This window comes from Magnolia sinica, chromosome 4, assembly GCF_029962835.1.
Source record: "Magnolia sinica isolate HGM2019 chromosome 4, MsV1, whole genome shotgun sequence".
Lineage (NCBI taxonomy): Eukaryota > Viridiplantae > Streptophyta > Magnoliopsida > Magnoliales > Magnoliaceae > Magnolia > Magnolia sinica.
In genome coordinates, this window is record NC_080576.1 from 16,887,311 (window position 1) to 16,909,690 (window position 22,380).

Here is a 22,380-nt window from a genome sequence, read left to right on the forward strand (position 1 = left end):
ATGCTAACTGACCATTTTCGCACATTGGCTTCTGCTAGCAAGTGAGATTGCTTTATGGTCGATGAGTGTTAATACCTGTGAGGAGAGAGAGAGAGAGAGAGAGAGAGAGAGAGAGAGAGAGAGAGAGAGTACTTTCAGTAAGATGATTGAAGTATTGGATATGGGGGAGAGATGCTTACCTTTTGAGGATTTCAATGAGGACTGAGAGCTCATTGCTTAGTTTTTGGATCTATTGGGCCTTCCATATGCACTTTTTATATGGTACGAAAATGGTGGAAGGCATTGTTTTTTTTTTTTTTTTTTAATAAGCAAAGGAAAGACATATATGTAAAGAAAACATATGATGAGATGGATTTTTATTTTTTATTTTTGAAAATTTTGTGCCTTGCGTCGCCAGTGTATGCATGATTTGGACTTGTTGTGCCCAGAGATGTGGGATCAGAACAGAACATTGACTCAACTGGATGTCATAATTAATTTTCTAATTGTTCACGAAGGGTCTCGATCCCTTTAAGATAGTGCGGAATGGTTTCTTGCCCCTATGATTTGGGAAGTTAAAAGAAATTTTGACTTATGACTGCCCTCCTCGCATGTGTTGAATCTTCATGTTGCCTTGGATCTTTCATGTACTTTTTTTTTTTTTGGCCAATATTGCCTGCAACGCCCTCTTAGAATTTTGCAATGTCTGGCTTGCTTGTCATTTTTGTTCATAATGCCCTTTTAGGTTTTTATAACGTCTCGGGTATTTGATCTTATCTGCTCTTTGACAGCTTCGTTGTTTTTATCATTGGCACCCTTTTAGGTTTTCACTTAATCTGCTGTGTGCCTGGTGTTTTTAATTGAAGTGTCATTTTCGATTTTTACTTTGCCTATATTACTTAGGTATGCTTTTTTTTTTTTTTTTTTTTTTTGTTTTTTCCTTTTGCTACAACGAAGGGATCAAACTTTCATTCTTATCAGCTGACGGATAGCTCATCCTTCCTTGTGTTGAGTAAGATGGTAAAGCCGTTGACTCGTGTTGGGATCATCCCGTGAATATGTGAGCAGGGATAGGTTTCTTTTTTTTTTGTCCAAATAAGTTTTCTATTTTTTCTAATTTTCTTTTATTTGATTTTTTTTTTTTTTGGTTATCTTAGACTACATGCTCTCATTTAATTTGTTAGCATTAAAAATGATAATGCAAAATGTATGGATAGCGTGGGTATGAAATATATTAGGCAAATTATATTAACATAATATATCTAATGACAGTGAATATTACACGTGTATACCTAAGGTAAAAAAGAAAAGAAAAGCCAAAAAGCCGCTAGAGTAGTATTAGATGGACGCGGATTACCTACTGATCCGACAGCAGCCAGTGTGGCCACTGAAGTGATATCACTACGTTCTGTGGGCTCCACCATGATGTATGTGTTGTATCCAGTCCGTCCATTCATTTGGAAAAATCCTTTGAGGCCGTGAGCCACAGAACGAAGCAGATTCAATGTTCAGGTTGACCCTACCACAGAAAATAGTAGGGACAGTGTTGCCTATTGTTGAAACATTTATAAGGTTCACCATGATGTTTACTTGAGATCCAACCTTTTTATAAGTTAACACAGACATGATACAAGGGAAAAAACAATTATCAGCTTAATCGAAAACTTATGTGGCTCAAAGAAGTTTTTAATGGTAGGCGTTCAATCCCCCGCAGTTTTCTGTGATGTGGTCCACTTGAGCTTTTGATCGGACTCCTCCTTTGACTCATGCCCTAAAATGATATCTCCAAATGGAAGGACGGCGCAGATAAAACACATACATCATGGCGAGCCCCACAGAAGTTGGTGACCAGAGTTCAGTAGCCGATCCGCGTCCGGTATCACATACTTTGCTTTGCTTAATGATGAAGGCAGAATCTTGAGCACAGAAAAAAAAGAAGAAGCTGGTGTGTTTACGTCAGCAAGTTCCGTGGATCCATAATGACGTATGTATTGTATCCAAACCATTAAATCATTCTCTGCGACCTCGTTGTAAGGCTTGAGCCGAAAAATAAGATAGGTATAAAGCAGTGAGGGATTGATCGTCTACCATTGAATCCCTTCTGGGGTCACAGAAGTTTCAGATCAACGTAGAATTTGTTTTTCCTCTCCGTTCGTATATTTTTTTACTTTATTAAGAGATTGGATGGGAAATAAATATGATGGTTCTCGCTGCTAATTTTGGTGTGGTCCAATTGCTTTCGATATAATTCATTATTTATATAATGCTCTAAGATGATCTCAAAAAATGGATAGAACTTAATGAATATAATAAATACATCATGGCCTTGTAATTCCGATCTCCTTTGAGCGTTTGTACAAACTAGCTCCAGGAGCGTTGGCGGTCGTCTTCGCACGACGCGTATCTACGTCAGCAATATGGGTGGTGTGGGTCTCGTCTTGGGAAGTGGATTGGCTGGTGTACCACGCACCAAATATGCAGCTGGCATGGATACGTGTCGTAGATATGTGCCGTGCGAAGACGAGCGCCACTCCTTGAGCTCTGAGTTGTTTGAACGGTTCAAAGGAGGTCAAAGTTACATGGCCCCACAATAATATATTTATTATATCTATACGGTTCATATATTTTTTGAGATCATTTTAAAACATTATACAAAAAATAATTATATCCAAAGGTTAAATGGACCACACCAAAATTAGCAGTAATGATAATGATTTTCATCATTAAGATATTTATAGTGCCCAGCGTAACGTTTATTTTCCATCCAATCTGTCAATAAGGTCACAAATATATGGATGAAGAGGAAAAACAAATTTCATATTGATCCGAAACTTATGTGACCCCAGAAGGATTTCAATGGTAGAAGTTCAATCCCCGACTTCTCTTTGCAGTGTGGTCCAATTGGTCTTTGGATCTGTCTTAATTTTGGACTCAAGCCTTAAGACGTGCTAGCCAAATGGATGGACAGTTTGGATATAACACATACCTCGCGAGGGACCCACATATCTTACAGGCGTCAATACAGCAGCTACATACCCGGTTCGTGGTACACCAGCCAATCCGCTTCCCTCGTTTTGAGCACTCATCCGAAAACTTAACGACGAAGGCAGAATGTTGAGAGTGGCGGTGAATGCGTATCAATCGTCAATTCGTCATCCTCTGACAGAGTATGAAACAAACGGGCGCGGATTGGATACTGACAAGGTCAGTAGCCAAATGGCTACTGAAGTGACGTCACCAAACTTTGTGGACCCCACCATGGTGCATGTGTTATATCCATACCGTCCAATCATTTGTAGAGATAGTCTTATGGCATTACAAAGAGAATGAGAAAGATATAAATTTCAAGTGACCCACTACAGAAAACCATGGGAGCTGTCACACCCACCGTTGAAACATTTATAGGCCCACGGTGATGTATTTTTGATATCCATCCTATTCATAAGTTAACATAGAGATAGTTGAAGTGAAAAAAAAAAATATCAGCTTCATCGGAAACTACTGTAGCCCCTAAGAAGTTTTGAACGGTGGATGTCACTGTCCCCACTATTTTTAGTGGTGGGGTCCACTTGAACTTTAGATCTAGCTGCCATAAAAAGATCTCTAAAAATGGTTGGACGGTATGGATACAACACATGCATCATGGTGGGGTCCACATAATGACGTCACTTCAGTAGCAGTTTGGCTACTGACCTTATCCATATCCAATCCGCGCCAAAGTTGATTCCCGCTCCTTTTCCAATCTTTGCATGGAAGCCTTGTAATAGAAGGGAGAGGGAAAAGAGAACTTTATAAAGACCGTCTCTGTTTTTGCTCTTCCTTATCTCTCTCTTAAAATTCTTCTGAGAAGAAAAGAGAAAGGAAGAGAGAGATGCCAACAGAGCTGCCGGAAGGTTTCCCATTCTCGGTAGACACATGGTCTACTAGTTCAATGAGGAAGCGTTATCATTTCCTCACTCACGCCCACACAGACCATTGCAAGGGAATCTACCACCGTTCCTCTTCCCCAATCTACTCCACCCATCTCACCAAAACCCTCGTTCTTCATCAATTCCCACATGTCTCTCTCTCTCTCTCTCTCTCTCTCTCTCTCTCTCTCTCCATCTTTTATTTCCTTTTCTTTAAATGTTTTCGTTTTTTTCATATGCCTATCTCAAATTTTCTTAATCTTTTAATTTGAATCAACAGGTTGACGATTCACGTTTTGTCGAAATTGAAGTGGGCCAATCGGTGGTTATCGACGATCCTGATGGCACTTTCTCCGTATCAGCTTTCGATGCCAACCACTGCCCAGGTAACTTTTGAATTCTTCGTTTTTTGTTTTCCTTTCTTTCTTTCTTTCCCTAATTGGTTGGATTTCTTTTTACCGTTCAAAAAAAAAATTTTGGTGCTTTGTTCGGTCAGCATTGAGATTTGATTTTGGGTCCTTTTATTACCATTGTTTCTGTTGATGCGGAAAACTGATTAGCCTTTCCTGGACTTTCAAATGTCTGCACAAGAAATAGACAAAGGAGACTCTAGCTTAAAGATTAGGTTTAAGGCTTAGAATTGTGGTCGCCTTCATATGTGGAAGGGGCATGTATATATAGGCCCCTTGGAGGTGGTGTCGAGTATTGCAATGAATCTGCCATATAATACTGCATCGTATTAAGAAGTTGATTTTGAGAAAGCGCGATTATTCCTTTGAGACTCTTGAAGAAAATTCAGGAGAGAATTTTCTAGTAGATTCTAGGCAGTGGGCGGCCAAGCAGGCCGAGGTGTAAGGTCGAGCTCGAATTTAGGCTTGGGCCGAACTTGTCATTTAACTTAGGTAGACCGAAGATGATCTTAAGCTTGAGGTCGGTCAGGCTGAGCTCGAGGTCAGTCAGACTGAGCTCGATGTTGTAGTTGACACTAGTTGGACCCGGTTCAACTTTGAGGTCGAGTCATGGCTTAGCATGCTTTTTGATGGAAGTCGTCCTTCCATCTTGAGTCATCCTGGCCAGCTGCTCATTTTTATCTATAACAAATAAAGTGGAAATTATTTTTTTTTTTTAAAAAAACTGAAAATATACCGTAGAAATCATAATGAAGACATGGCCCTTAGAATCATGGTATGTTCCTTTCAATTCCAACTTGAAAATAGCTGCAATTGGGACTTCAGACGTTGAACATGAATAGCAAGGAAGGATACGATCAAGTGGTAGACTGAGTGTTCTTGGCATCGATTCCCTAGTGGGGGTGGCTAACAGTGAAGTGTGGTCTGACAGTGGGTGTACTAACAAGCTAACAAAAAAAAAAAAAAAGAATAGCAAGGAAGGAATCACAATTTGATCATTTCCAATTCATTACACCAACCTCTGTAATGCTTTTCGGTAGTGCATCTAAATGCAGAGGGCTGTTTGGATGATAGCCAAAAAAAAAAACCATTCCATTTAATTTCTATCTGACAATTGAGACACATGTCAGCACCTGTCACGAATTCGCCATTCGGTTCAGACATAGCTCATGTGAAGAATGGATGATTTTTTGGAAAGGTGGCGTGGCTAATGGATAATTTGGATCCTTCTCACGTGTGATGCATAGGCACGTGCTCGGGTTATCGCAAAGAAACTGCCTCCACATCATTTTTGTGCCAAAAGTATACAGAGCTGTTTTCGGAAGCGGATTGGCGGAGAACGGATTGGCTACTCCCCTGCCACCAGCAAATGGCTGGTGGTAGGTGCTCTGTGGGTCCCATCATGATGAATGTGTTTCATCCATGCCGTCCATCTATTTTTCTATATCATTTTATGATATGATACCAAAAATGAGCTATATCCCAATCTCAACTGGACCACATTATAGGAAACGGTGTTGAATGAACGTCGACCCTTAAAAACTTTTTGAGGGCCATAAAAGATTTGGATCAAGCTGATCTTTTTTTTTTTTTTCCCCTTCATCTAGGTCTGTATGAACAAATCAACAGATTGGATGGAAAATAAACAGTACAGTGGGCCTTAGGAGGATTTTAATGGTGGATATCCAATCACTATTGTTTTCCTGTGGTGTGGTCCACCTGAGATTTATATCCCTCTCATTTTCGGAATCAAACCCTAAAATGATCTGTGAAAATGGATAAACGGAGTGGATGAAACTCGTACATCATGGTGGGGCCCACAGAGCACCGACCACCAGCCACTGGCTGATGGCAGGGGGAGTAGCCAATCCGTTCTCGGATTGGCTGGTGTACCACGCACCAGCGATCTAGCTAGTGTGTTGACGTCACCAATTTCTGTGGTCCCATCATGAGGTATATGTTATATCCAAACTGTCCATCCATTTAGCAAGCTCATCTTAAGGCTTGAGCCAAAAAATATGCCAGATATAAATATCAATTTGACCATACTGCAAAAGTAGTGGGGGATTGGATGTCTACCATTGAAATCCTTTTGGGGATTACAGAAGTTTTTGATATATTTGTTTTTCTTCTTCATCTAGGTCTCTGTAACCTTATTAACAGATTGGATGGAAAATAAATGTTACTGTAAGCCCTATGAATATTTTAACAGTGAAAATCATTATTACGGCCGCTCTTTGTCGTGGGTACAGTTGAGATTTGGATATAATTTATTTTTGGGCTTATGCTCTAAAATTACCTTGACAAATAGGTGACCAGCGTAGATATAATAAACGCATCATTTTAGGGCATGTAATTTTGATTTCCTTTGAACCGTTCGTAAGACTCGGAGCTCGAGGAGCCTCAACCGGTCGTCTTCGCACGGCACGTAACCACACCAGCTATATTGCGGGTGTGTGGTACGTCATCCAATCCGCTTCCGCTGTTTTATCGATGGCTGAGCTGTGTAGCCAGAAATCATTCTGATTCAATCACACCCTATAATACACTTGCCGCACCATGCTTGTGCACCAGAAGAGGCCCGTATTGGTTCCACTTAATCACACATGGCAAGAGCTTCTATTTTGAGTGGTTGTACGTGAATAGCTGTCATGCGCACAGTTGCTTAAGAGTTCTATTTGTTTTAGGAGTTGCTTTTTTATTTTTATCTCTTTCAGTTTGCGAGTATAGTCCGGATTTGAATTAAATCAGGAGTAGAGATTGGATTAAATTAGGAAATTGCATATGTAAAGGTATTATAAATAAGGCTATAGGTCATATGTACATTCAACTCTTTATGATATTTTGCATACAATTTGCTGAGTGCTTCTTACTGTGTTTGAAGGTATTAGAAGGGAACTTGAAGCAAACTTTAAGCATAAAGCTAGAGGGATTAGTTTAAATTACAATCTCTTCTAGATTTTATTGGATGATTCGTATCAATGTTTTTTGTAGTATTATTGTGCCATGTACCAAAACCTTGGGATATGGAAACATCGTGTGAAATATGGAAATATCGCATTTATCATGTAATTTATCACAACACCGGGGGAAACATTGGGGAAGCTTTAGGAAAATGATGGTAGTTTTCAATGAAATTTCAGGAGATGTTAAAGGACACATGATTGTAAGCTTAGAACTCAACACATTATAAAAAATAACCATCTATAATAGTTTTCCATGGCTTAGGGGATGAAACTCTACAGTACTGGCAATAATTGATGGAATTATATCTGAGATGAGTTCAAATCATTCAAATCTTATACAGCACGTGTAATGAAATACAAATATTATAACCAAAAGTTGAAAACGAACAAAAAATATACCTTTGATTCAGACCTACATGGAGTTATATGTTGGATTGAAGCATTTGTTTATTTCTCTATATGGGTGGGCATAATACTTCTACTTCACATGATTGTAGTTATGTGCCCAGCTTATGAGTTAATGATACCAAAGCATGTCCTAATGAGGACGTCACTTCACGTATACCTTTGTGTACATATCCGAAGAGGAGGAGGGCCGCACCGATTTCTTCGTGACTAGGCGAGTACCTATGATCATGTTAAAGACTCTGTGTGTATGTGTGAGTATCTAAAAGACCTCATATTGAGAATATGCACGTGTTGCTTTAGAGAGTGATTTGAATTATCGGATTTGAAGGACATGACGATCGGGCCGTTGGATCACATAGATCAAATGATCGGGCCATTGATCGTGGATCATTTTTATCATTATTGGACATTATTATCTTTTAGGATTTACTTTTTGATCGATTTATGTTTTGAATACATTATGAGTGATTTTATTTGATTTTTCATTAGACTATGGTTATTTTGGTCAAAATTCATGAGACAGGTTTTAAATTGTAATTTTGAAAAATTCTTGAGGTTATAAAAGAGGGGGAAATGTGACCTCCTTACTATTTAGTTTTTGAGGGAAAAAAAAGAAGAAGAAGAGAAAGTTCATTGTTTTCTTCTTTCATCTTCATGCGACGTGAGGGTGACTTTCATGCGAATTGCAAGGAAGATTGGTGCGAAGCTTATCTTCATCAATAGAAGTGTGAGGCTTCCTTCTATCCCTTGCACTCTCATTTCTTCATCAACAATCACGGTATTCTTCTAAGTTCTTCAATTTTTTTTCTTATTCATCCCAAGACATCAACATACTCTCGATCTTCATCCCTTATACATCCATCGATGAGCTAAACCTTAGAAACCTAAAGCCCCCACCTACCTAGCACACACGTGTGACCATACAGCCACACATGTGAACCCTTAGGGTTAGCCATATAGCCCCACCCTTGCTCATTTGCTTTCCCATCACCCATACTACAAAACCTTACCTCCTCTTGTCCAAACCATAATCCTAAACCTACAAATCCCAAATTTTCTTATTTTCCCAAATTACCAAATCCTAGTTCTTCACAATCTTCAATTAAACCCAAACCCCTACATTCTCTTCATAAAAAAGCCTAATTCCCTTATCTTAATATCTAAACCCTTTAACCCATTTACCTAATTTACCTCCATTGACTCTAATTCCAAGTTTTCTCCAATTTTCCTAAACCATAATCTCACCTTAGGTAGTATTAGACATTCTCCTTTAAAGTAGGCTTAACCCTATGCTATTTAGATGTCTCTATATCCATTAGATCCTAGTTTTCCTTATTTAATGGTCTTGTACGTAGGATGATGCCTGGTAATCTAGGCTTGAATTATGCATGATCTCCTTTTGGAATTTTAGTATTTGTTATGATGGTAGCAAGTTTTGTGATTTTTATTAATTAATTTAATTTTGTGGGTTGATCTTACACAATATTTGAGTTTATGCATTGGTTCTACATTAAATTTGGTATCAATGCCCATAGGTTTAGGATAGGATTTTTATGTTATGGTTAAGTTAGAGTCACATCTAGGGTTAGTATAGCATACATTGCATATAACATCATATTGCTGATTTATTTTTTTTCATAGTTGGGAGTATGTATTGCTAAAATTTCAGCTAGCGTTTCCACTTATACCACTGCTGAATTTTAACATAGTAATCTCAGGTTGTTGTATTGTTGAATTTTCAATTTGTAATTTTCATATTACACTCTTACTAAAATTTCATAATGGTGTTTCTAGTGTGTCCAGTTGATTTCTAGGTTGGTTTTATCTTCATCATAGGATTGTCCTAGGATTTAGTTAGGTTTTTCTTTTAGAGTTTCCTTATGTATGTCCACTCGTTCTAGACGTGGTTTTGGTCTACATCCCACAATGAATCTAAAGCAGATTGCTGAGGCCCTTAATGTTATTAATCACCGTATGATAACCATTGAAGTGCACAATAGAACCACCGCTACTCAATTAACCGCGACCAATGTGCACGCCAATCAACTTGATGCCTCCCTATAGGCAAACCCCGACAATGAAGAAGATGTTCAATCTTAGGCTGTAGATGAAGTTGATAAGCGAGGGCATGGTCATGGTTAAGGCGTTGGCCATGGTCGAGTATAAGTTTAACCACAACGTGAGGAACATCATGACTATCATGATCTAGACACACAAGTCATGAAGTTAGTAAAAGTTGAGGCTCTCAGTTTTGATGGTTGATTAGACCTCAAAGCATTCCTTGATTGGGTAGTAGACATGGACTACTATTTTAAGTGGTATGATATGTTTGATGCTTGTCGAGTGAGATTTTTCAAGATAAAACTGGTGGGTCAGGCCAAAATTTTTTGGGCTAACATGGAGCGTAAAATTGAAAGAATAGAACCCTCAATTGTACACTGGGCCGAGATGAAAAATGTCTTTAAAGAAAAGTATCTCACTCTTTTTTATCGCTAGAGGCTCTTAGACCATTGGCAGACCTTGCGCCAGGGACTTATGACTGTGTCAGATGACATTGCCAGGTTTGAGGAGTACATGATGCAATGTGATATTGAGGAGGACCCAATAATTACATTGTCCAGATTTAGAATATGCCTCCGATTCAAGATCCAACAAGAACTTTATTCTTGTGACGTTGGCATATTGGAGCACATGTACCAAGTGGTGCAAGACATCGAATACTATCTCAAAACACCAATTGGTAAACATTATGACTCTCGGGATCCAAGTGTTAAAACTTACTCTCAAGGCACTAGGTCTAACATGGGGAGTCAGTCCAAGCCCCAAATTGGCTCCTTGCCCAACCCTAAAGATGTCAAAGGAAAATGGATAGAAAGTATTATTAGCTCTAGGGGAAGTGAACAAATGCGATGCTTCAATTGCAAAGGAATGGTCACTTTGCGCATTAGTGTCCCTCAAAAGAGAGGAATAAGGCCCTGGTGAGGAAGGAGATGAACATGACGATTTTAAAGAAGAAGTCTATTAGCCCAATATTACTGGTGCTAGTGATGAGGAAGTAGAGGAAAAAGAGACCACACCACTTGCAGTAGTCAGGTACGCCTTGACCAATGTTAAGGAGAATGATGACTAGTATTGGATTATTATATTTTACACCTATGCAAAATGTGGAGAGAAGAATTGCAAGGTGATTGTCGATAGTGGTAGTTGTACCAATGTGATCTCCATTAGCACTTTATCTCGTTTGGATTTGAAACATGAACTGCACCCTTAGCCCTATAGAGTTTCATGGGTGGACGCATCCTCCATGCTTTTTACCCAGCGATGTCTCGTACCTATTAACTTTGTATCCTATTTAGATTCGCATTGGTGCGACGTTTTGCCTATGAATGTTGGACACATCATTTTGGGACGGCCTTGGTTATTTGACCATACTATGATGATATATGATCGCTTAAATGTGTGTTCATTCATGTATCAGGGCAAGAAGATCACTCTAGTTCTTCTCCCACCAAAAAGCAATGCGTAGAATAAAACTGAGGGGAAGTCGTGTAACCCAAGGGATACGAGGAAATCCCAACCTAAGTCTCTCCATATTATCAACGCCAAGGAGTTTGAGAGAGAGGCTAAGGTGGATTTGATGGTATACGCCTTAGTGGCTAGAGAAGTTACATTTAAGGATAGTGTAAAGGGACCCCCTGAGGTGAATCTGATTCTGGATGAGTTTAATAATGTATTTTCAGAGGACTTATCAGATGAGCTTCCACCCAGGCAAGACATTTAGCATGCCATTGATCTTGTCCTTGTGTCAACTCTACCAAACCTTCCTCATTATCAAATAAACCCTATGGAGAATGTAGAGTTGAAGAAGCAAGTAGATGAGCTTCTCAGGAAGGGTTTCATTCATGAGAGTTTGAGCCCGTGTGTCATGCTAGCATTTTTCACACCTAAGAAAGACAGCATGTAGCACATGTGTGTATACAGTAGAGCCATCAATAAAATCATGGTCAAGTACTAATTTTTCATACTACATCTTGATGATATGTTAGACATGATGGCGGGTGCCACAATCTTTTTGAAGATTGACCTCAAGAGCAGGTATCACCAAATACGTATATGCTTGGGAGATGAGTAGAGGACAACCTTGAAGACGAATGATGGGCTATACGAGTGACTAGTCATGCCCTTTGGCTTGACTAATGCACCGAGCACATTTATGAGAGTGATGACGTAGATGTTGAGACCCTTTATGGGTAAGTTCCTCGTGGTGTAGTTTGATGACATTCTTATCTATATAACATCAAAGGAACAACATCTCCACCATTTGAGGCAAGTTTGTGGGATCGTCAGAACTAAAAAGTTTTATGCTAACATTAAGAAGTGCACATTCATGTCAAAGAGCATTATCTTCTTAGGATTCATCATATCGTTTGAGGGCATGAGAGCGGACCTCGAGAAAGTTAGGTCCATAGTTAAGTGGCTTGAACTGTGTAATATTCACGAAGTGCGAAGCTTTCATGGCTTATCAACTTTTTATAGGCAGTTCATCAGAGGATTTAGTTTCATCATGGCTGCCATCACTGATTGCATAAAGAAAGGAGAGTTTGTATAAACTAAAGCTTCCTCTAAAGCATTTAAAGAGATTAAGGGCAAGCTAAGCAAATCTCCCATCATGCACCTTCTAAACTTTTCTGAAGTCTTTAAAGTTGCATGTAATGCATCTGGGGTAGGTATAGGTGGAGTGCTTAGTCATGAGGGGCACCCCATTGCTTATTTTAGTGAGAAGTTGAATAAGGCAAAGCAGTAATATTCCACCTATGATAAAGAGTTCTATGCGGTCGTCCAATCCTTGCACCATTGGCGGCATTATTTATTACCGCAAGAATTTGTCTTATTCTCTAACCACGAGGCCTTATGTTACCTCAGTTCCCAGAAGAAACTAAACTCTAGGCATATTAAATGGGTCTAATTTCTTTAGGAATATTCTTTTATTCTTAAATATAAGGGTGTGGTCGAGAACAAACTTGCTAATACCTTTAGTCGTCATGTGGCGTTACTCCTTAATATGAGCGTGTAAGTGATTAGGTTTAAGTAGCTGAGAGAAGAGTATCCTACATGCCCCAACTTTGGTTAATTGTATGCGTCACATGAGATGGCCAGTCGAGCAACAGTCGCGGGTTTGTCATTATGAATGAGTTCATATTTAAAGGCAACAAACTCTGCATTTCGTGTTATAATATCTCGAATTTTTGTGGTCCGAATATATACTTGTGCCCGAGAATTTCAGGTGTTAATAATATAAAATTAGATACTTTAAAATCGCATGTTTTTTTCATTTATATCATATCCAGTTACATTCATGAGAGTAAAATCAACTGTATTTATTATTAGAGTAAAAGGCGTTCGACTAATCTTTAAACGCCGTGGGAGCTTATTACATCATATTAAAGTAAATAACAGAAAACATATAAACAAATAAATTTCAATGTCATTTTTCTCTCTCTCTCTCTCTCTCTCTCTCTGTCTTATAAAAAAATAAATTGAAAAAACTCCTGAAAAACCTATATCTGCCCCGTAATGTTGATTAAAAAGTATGAAAAACTTGTATATGTCTCATAATAGACCATTATGTGGCTATTATGACCTTTATAGGGGATATAATGTGCTGTTAACAGTAATAACAGGTCTTTTTTTCTTTTTCCATAACGGCTGTTATGGCCGTTACGATCCCATAACGTGTAACGGTTGCTGCCGTTACCTTTATGTAATGGCCTTTACGGCATACCATGAGTTGGACCTGGAAGAAAATTAACTGTGATATCAGAGTTACGTCATTGTTATGAATAACTGGAGGACAATATAATTTTTATTATTTCCGCCTGATTGAACTGAACATTTGCAGTTTGATTCTCTTGTACATCCACATTCAAACTTGCTATATGATAGTGCTGTTATACTTCCACATTGATGGCACAATCTTATTTCAACTGCTTTTTGATGTGCTAGCTATTATAAGTTGCTGAATGATTTTTATAACCAGATGTAGTAAACTTGTTAACCTATTGAATTGATGTATTTTCTTTGCACATTCAATTGAAAATAATCTAGCAAGAAGTTTGCTGAAAGATGACGGTGTGTTCATCTTGTAAAATTTAGGAGCAGTCATGTTCTTGTTCGAAGGTAGCTTTGGTAATATTCTGCATACAGGAGATTGCAGACTCACCCCTGACTGCCTACGAAAGTTACCTATGAAATACAGAAGAGAGACTAACAGTCGCCTTGACTACCTATACCTGGATTGCACGTTTGCTAGCTACTCTCTAACGTTCCCAAGCAGTCATTCAGCAATCCAACAGGTAAGCAGAAGCAAGTCTCACCATTTTCTAGTTCCGGTTGCCTATGTTGTCATGTATCAAATGGCCCAATGTGTGATGTTACAGATTCCAGAAAAAAATAGATGATTGGCAATGACACCTATGTCATTGGGTACTTCAAATCGGAAGCGGATTGGCTCTTGTACCACACACCAGCTATATAGCTGGTGTAGATACGTGTCGTTCGAAGACGGGCGCTGACGCTCCTCGAGCTCCGAATTGTACCAACGGTTCAAAAGATATCAAAGTTACATGGCCCTGCAATGATGTATTTATTATATCCACACCGTTCATCCATTTTTCGAGATTATTTTAGAGCATTAGGAAAAAAAAAGAATCATATCCAAAGCTTAAATGGACCACACCAAAAATAGCAACCAGGATAATGATTTTCACTTTAAAAAAATTCGTAGGGCCCACTATAACGTTTATTCTCCATCCAATTGACTAAGGAGGTCAAAAATACATGGATGAAGAGGAAAAACAAATTTCATATTGATCCAAAACTTCTGTGACTCCTAAAAGGGTTTCAATGATAGACGTTAAATCTCCCACTACTTTTTGCAGTGTGGTCCAATTGATCTTTATATCCGCCCTATTTTTAGGCTCAAGCATTAAGACAACCTCGCCAAATGGATGAACGGTTTGGGTATAACGCATACCTAATGATGGGACCACACTCCAGCGCTTCTATCTGACATGACATACACCGGTACGGGATCTGTAGAACAGAAGCGGATTGGCTGGTGTACCACACACTAGGTATATCGTTGCTGTAGGTACGTGTCGTGTGAGGACTAGCACTGATGCTCCTCCAGCTCCGAGTTGTACGAACGGTTCAAAGGAGATCAAAGTTACATGGGCCCCATAGTGATGTATTTATTATATCTACACCATTCATCTATTTTAGAGATCATTTTAGAGCATTATTCAAAAAATGAATCATATCCAAAGATCATCTAGACCACACCACAAATAGCAGCAGAATAATGATTTTCACTGTTAAACAATTCATAGGGCCCACCATAACGTTTATTTTCCATTCAATATGTTCATAAGGTCATAAAGACCTTAAAGAAGAGGAAAAACCAATTTCATATTGATCCAAAACTTCTGTGAGCTCAAAAAGGGTTTCAATGGTAGACGTTAAATCCCCCATTGCTTTTTGGATTGTGGTCCACTTGATAGTTAGATCTGTCTTATTTTTCTTCTAAAGCCTTAAGAGGAGCTCGCCAAATGGATATAACACATACCTCATAATCAGACTCACAGAACTTGCTGACATCAATACAGCATCAGTATAGTGAGTGTGAGGTACACCAGCCAATCCGCCCTGTAGCAGTGAAAAGGGTAAATTTGTCATTTCACATAGTGAAATCTCCACTTTTTGTTGTACACTTGCATATAATTAGAGCTGCGCATCGGTCTAGATCGGATCGAGATTGGATCCAACTCGATCCGATTCAAAATCGCAATGGCTTGACCCGAACTAGATCCGATCCGAGACCGAGTCCGGGTCATCGGACTCGGACTGATCCAATGCATGGTTGGCCTTACCCGAATCGAGTCCGACTCGGTCAGGGAAATCGAGTCGGATCGGGTTGGGTACGATTCGGATCGCATGAATTTAATCTAACTCTTTCATGTGGTGTGGTCCACTTCAGCCTTTAATATACCGTCTTTTTGTGCTCAAGGCCTAAAATGATATGTCAAAATGGATGAACGACTTAGATAAAACATATACATCAAGGTGGGCCCCACATGGGTCTGAAAGAACTTTCCATCTACCATATCCACATTTTTATCGGATTGATGATCGTGTACGGCATGAAATCACGGTGACTTGCTTTTCACGCAAGCACAGCTTGCACAGGTGACTTTTGGATTGACGTTACCGAGTTCTGTGGGTCTGAACATGGGGTATGTGTTATATCCAAACCGTCCATCCATTTGGCGAGCTCGTCTTAAGGCTTGAGACGAAAAATAAGACAAATCTAACTATCAAGTGGACCACACGAATTGTTTAACGATGAAAATCATTCTCTGCTGCTATTTGTGGTGTGGTCCAGATGATCTTTAGATATTATTCATTTTTTGGATAATGCTCTATAATGATCTCTAAAAATATATGAACGGTGTCGATATAATAAATACATCACTGTGGGGCCCATATAACTTTGATCTCCTTTGAATCGTTTGTACAACTCAGAGCTCGAGGAGCGCCTGACGCCAGCACAAACAGATTGGTTACTGGTCAGTGCTCTATGGGTGCCACCATGATGTATGTGTTTCATTCATGCCCTCCATCTATTTTTATAGATCATTTTATGTTATGAGAAAAAAATGAGATATATCGAAATCTCAAGTGGACCACATTATAGGAAACAGTGTTGAATGAACGTTGACCATTAAAAATGTTTTGGAGGCCATAAAAGTTTTTGATCAAGCTGATATTTATTGTTTCCCTTCATCTGGGTCCTTATGACCTAATCAACAGATTAGATGTCAAATAAATAGTATAGTGGGCCTTAGGAGGATTATAATGGTGGATATCCAACATTATTGTTTTCCCGTGGTGTGGTCCACCTGAGACTTACATCCCTATCTTTTTTTGTATAAAGCCCTAAAATGATCTGTAAAATGGATGAACGGAATGGATGAAACACATACATCATGTTGGGGCCCACAGAGCACCGACCACCAGCCATGAAGTAGCCAATCCGTCTCCACCGTACTTGTCTTCCCACACGACATGCAGCTAAAGCAGCTATACAGCTGGTGTGTGGTAAACCAACAAATCTGCTTCTGAAACTGAGTAAACTCTGGTGGGACCATCGTGAAAATGCATGCGGTTTATCGGCTCCGGATCAGATCGGATCCAATTTGATCAGTCCGGGTAGGTATGGATCCGAACTCAACCCGAAAAGCTTTCGGATCTGGACTGCCCTGCTCGATCCGCACCGATCCAGGCCGTTGGGTCGGGTCGGATCTAGTTGGATAGGGTCGGATCCACCGGATCGGGTCATGATTGCCCAGCTCTACATATAATGCATGCATGTGGCACTTTTTCATTGGCCACATCAGAAGCGGATTGGCTGGTGTACCACACACCAACTATATAGCCGGTGTATTTACGTCTGTAAGTTCTGTGGGTCCCATCATGAGGTATGTGTTATATCCAAACTGTCCATCCATTTTATGAGCTTGTTGTTAAGGCTTGAGATGAAAAATAAGACAGATCTAACAATCAAGTGGACCACACTGAAAAAAGTAGTGGGGATTGAACATCTGCCATTGAAACTCTTTTGGGGTTTATAGAAGTTTTGGATCAATATGAAATTTATTTTTCGTCTTCATCTAGGTCTTTTGTGACCTTATGAACAGATTCGATGGAAAATAAACGTTATGGTGGGCCCTACGAAATTTTTTAAGTGAAAATCATTATCTCCGTTGCTATTTGTAGTGTGGTCCATTTGATCTTTGGATACGACTCAATTTTTGGATAGTATTCTAAAATGATCTCAAAAAATGGATGAACGATGTGAATAAATATACCATTGTGGGGGCCATGTAACTTTGATCCACTTTGAACCGTTCGTACAAGTCGGAGCTCGGGGTGCGTTAGTGCTAGTCTTTGTACGACATGTACCTACACCAACTATATAGCTGGTGTGTGGTACACTAGCCAATCCTCTTCTGGCCACATCAAGGTCAGACAATTGACATCCAAATCGGTGGGATAATGGCATCTCAGTTATACCCAAATATGCTTGTACTTCAAAATATGTATAATTTGTAAAAGATATTTTAAAATAGATTTGTATGAAATATTATTACGCCCATTTTATACATGATGTGCCATAAAGGCCATTATGTAAAGGTAATGGTGGCAACTGTTATATGTTAAGGGGTCGTAACGACCATAATAACCGTTATGAAAAAAAAAGACCTGTAATTGCCATTAACGACATATTACATCCTCTATAAAGGTCTGTTATGGGGTCGTAATAGCCATAACAGCCGTTATGGAAAAAAAATGACACATAATTGGCATTAACGGCACATTACATCCCCTATAAAGGCCATAATAATCCTGTAATGGTCTATTACAGGACATATACAAGTGTTTCATACTTTTTAATCAACATTACGAGGCGGATAAAGGTAAGATTTTTTGGAAAGTTTTTTCAAAAAATAAAAAAGAGAGACCATAATGGCCGTTACGGGGCCATAAATAGCCGTTATGCCTCATATCTTAAATGTAACAATGGTAGCCGTTATGCCTACCGTTATCATTATGGAACACCTTGATTTTATAGCTACGCTCAACCCATATATTTGACACCTGAATTTGTGTCTGCTGCAGGTGATTAATTGCATAAGGAAGCACCCAAATGCCCGTTTTGTGTATCTAGCCTGTGATCTTCTTGGCCATGAAGAGATACTCGAGGAAGTATCCCGAACATTCCAATCCAAGATATATGTTGATGAGACCAAACATGCTAAATGCTTTCAAGATCTTAAACTCACAGCTCCACACATTCTGTCCCCAGATGCATCTACTCGTTTCCAGGTATGCTCTCTTTTATTAATATTCCCCACGATTTCTTTTCGGTCGTTAAATCCATGATTAGAGTCTTTCTTACACAGATATTTAAAGGATTTCCCAAACTGCATGAAAGAGCAAAACCAATACTCGAAAAGGCACAATCGAATCTTCAACCAGAGCCCCTCTTTATCCGCCCATCTACACAATGGTATGTATGTAAAGACCTTTCAGAGACTGAAAAGCGAGGTAAGATGAGATTTAAGGAAGCAGAGAGAGACCAGTTTGGTGTTTGGCATGTCTGTTACTCAATGCACTCATCCAAAGAAGAGTTGGAATGGGCTTTGCAACTTCTCCAACCCAAACAGGTCATCTTTACAGCCCCTTACAGTGCTATGGAGCTCGATTATGTCAAAAATAATTGTTTCAACAATGAAGCAAGTATGATCCCTCCTGATGAGTTTTCTGAAAGAAGATCGCTTCGGACGAGTTTTCCACAATGGGCGGAGAATGATCCCTGGTTATTAGCAGAGGAGAGAATTCTCCTTCAAGGGCCTAATGAAAATGATATTGTGGTTGCTGTGAAGGAGGAAGATGGCATCCTCTGGCGAATGTTTCTACAAAAACTTGAAAACGTCCATCAATCGGCCAGAGCCCATCATCTTCCATGGTACAAGCGACAGAGATCATGTACTCGCTACCAGAGATAAGGATGGTTCGGGCTTATGGAAGATGGAGCTTATCCAATAGATCCCAAAGACTCTGGTCCAAGCTTTGCTAATACCCCTCCATATTAACCAGGAGGTCCTAGGTAGCAACACTCAGGATAAAGAATGGGATCCTGATCAAAATAAGAAATCTAAAGGTCGGAGCACCTATACCACTCAAAATCACTTGGATTTGCCAACTTTTTTTTACGGATAGATTCCCTCTCTTGGGTCCTTAGCCTAGGCAATGAACCCACCCCGCTCTACCTTTCCTGCCCCTCCTCTCCCATTCCAACCCCTTCCTTCTCCCCTCCTCTCCCAACCTAACCCCTTCCACCTACCCACCTTGCACCATTCTCAGTGTCTAGATCTATAGCTAGCATCTCTTGCATTACGATCTTACCATTGGTGGCTAGTCAAGGTTCTTGACGTAAGGATGAACGTGATGAGTTCAATCACCATCTTCCTCAAGGATAACTACTTCGAATCCATGAAGCTTCTCTGGATCTTCACATAGACTTTTCAAATCTACGAGGAAAAATAGAAACTAGAAATAATTCTAGAAATTCAAAATAAATTTATTGATGATGGATAGACCTTTAATTGCCGAAATGGATGATATTACCTTGGATAGCCAAGCATTTTCTCAACCATGTTGAAGGTTGGAGTTTGATATTGAAATAGATGATCGAGAAGCAAACTAACAAATAAACTACAAAGAAGCAAAAGAATATGTACTTCTTAACACAGATGAAGTACCAAAAGTAGGAATGGAGTTTACTTCTGACAGGAGTGCATACGTGTTTTACAATTGGTATGCTAAGAAGGTACGGTTCAATGTTCGAACCTTAGGTTTGGCATATCTACTAAAATGTTGCCAAACACCTTAATAATGTATTTCAAAGTTAAGTTGTTATAAACATTATTTTAGTAGGAGCATGTATGATTATGAGGTGGATGATGAGTTTATAACCGCATATGGAATAACGTACTCGAGAAGTATGATTTAACGCAAAACAAGTGAGTAAATGGTATGTTTAAAGAAAGACAACAGGCTTTGGTTTATGGAAGAAATATATTATGTGCTGACATGAAGAGCACACAACAAATTGAGAGCATGAATAGCTTATTGAAAAAATATTTGAACTGTAAATATGATCTATTGCATTTTTTCACTTTTATGAGTGGGTAGCGGCTGATTGACGATATGAGGAATCCAATGTTAATTTCAAAATGTTAAGTACTTTGGTAATGTGTCTTAGTGCAATGATGTTGAAGGAAGCCGCAAAAGCGTATACTCCAGAAATGTTTGAAATATTTCAAGACGAGTATAAAAAAAATTCTTAATCATTCAATTTATAAATGTGGTAAGTCTGGCATGTTGTAGAGTTTCGAGTTACTTATAACAACAAATATGAAGGATGTACTGTTAAATTTGACTCATTAAACAATACAATGACATGTAGCTGCAAGAAATTCGAGTTTGTAGGAATCTTATGTACCCATGAATTAAAAGTTTTAGATAATTAAAATGTAAAGGTGCTTCATCCTCATTATATTTTGAAGAGACGGTAAAGAGATACAAATGATGGTTTTGCTAGAGATTATACCGGGTTAACAGTTCAAGGTAAGCGGTGCAAATATTTGTCTCCCACGCTTTTTTAAAATTGTAGCAGTAGATGGAGAATACAACGAGGCCTTCAAATTTACTGATGGATATGCAAACCAATTTTACGACGAAGGGGCATGTATTTTAGAATCGTTGTGATGTCTTTCTGTTTGTGATGGTGAGAGGTGATGATGCTGGTACTATCAGGGGATGTGATTCTATCTGTGTTGTGGTGGTTTTTGTTGGTGCCTTGTGGGTTGTGGGAAGATTTGTAGGAGGCTAATTTAGGGCTGTTTGGTGGTTGGGAGGCTGATTTTTTCTGACTACTCTTTGTTGCTAAGGACTTATGTTTGACGTCAATTGGGAGGGCATTTGCAAAGCTTTATGCTGATTGATTCTATGTGGCTCTGTTTTTTTGTTGGTATCTATTTATAGATGTTTTTGGGCCTTCGGATTTATTTTTGATTTGGGCCTATTCTGATTTTATTTTAGCCAATCAAGGTTGTGGTATATGATAGGTGAGGCCCATTTCGTTTTTTGTGGCACCCACTTGAATTTTTGTTAAACCTTTTGTTATTTTAATGAAAATTACATGTGGTGTGCTCCTACCTAATTATTGAGAATTTTGATAAACTGTTCGGGAAGTTTAAGAAGATTAATTAGGACTTTCAATGTAATATCCCGGTTCATGCAAGTTCTCATTGTCCATTAGGCATGCCCTGATATGGAAGTGCCTGGGCAAAAAATCAAATCAACCTACTTAGTAGTGGAAAATGTGGCAAATTTAAACTCGTGTGGCAATTTTCTTTTGCAAGATCAAGAGCTATTATTTTTCCTTCTTTTGCCTTGTGTTTTAGGTTCGTCCAAACTTTGTTTATTTAGATGTAAAAGTGGTTGCATAATGACTTAAATTCCTTCCTGACAAACGGATCAAGCCAAGCACCTTCATGGAGTGAGACCCAATCCTAGGCTGCCATCTGATCAGGATGGATCACCACAACTCCATCTAAAATGTATTCTACTAAAATCACCAATAAAAATGGGATTATCATTAATTATGATTAAAGCTTTTAATGCCATCTATCCAATGGGAAATGCACTATGGAACAATGCAATGCACATGGAACGTGCGATGCTTATTTTTAGTGCTTGCAATGGCATCACTACAACACATGGTATCATTGTTGGCGCATTTTTGCTGGTGGCCAACATGTACCACCGGTGTATATAAGAATGCGTTTCATGTGGTTGCCAGCGATCTTCAAGATATTATGCTCCTTTAAAAACTTTTTAAATTTTAAGAATGCACGAGTTTTTGGCAGTTTTGTACTTGGGCCACTGGTGAGGAAATAGCTTTCAAATTGGATTCCTCAAGAAAGAAAGAAAAAAAAAAAACTCTGATGGTTGTTACCTTTCTTTCAGGCAATCTTGAAAGTAATGTAGTTGCCATTCAGGGGGTGTTTGGATGGTAAGTTA

The 22,380-nt window shown here is 39.0% G+C and overlaps 1 protein-coding gene across 1 annotated transcript; it reads left to right on the plus strand.

Moving 5' to 3' along the window:
• Positions 1 to 3,742: 3,742 nt before the first annotated feature.
• LOC131242613 (uncharacterized) lies at positions 3,743 to 21,520 on the plus strand. Its single transcript, XM_058241367.1, has 5 exons — positions 3,743 to 4,039; positions 4,168 to 4,273; positions 13,825 to 14,024; positions 18,409 to 18,615; positions 18,693 to 21,520. Exons 1-5 carry the CDS (start codon positions 3,851 to 3,853, stop codon positions 19,296 to 19,298), a joined length of 1,308 nt encoding a protein of 435 aa, XP_058097350.1. The 5' UTR covers positions 3,743 to 3,850; the 3' UTR covers positions 19,299 to 21,520.
• The last annotated feature ends 860 nt before the right edge of the window (positions 21,521 to 22,380 follow it).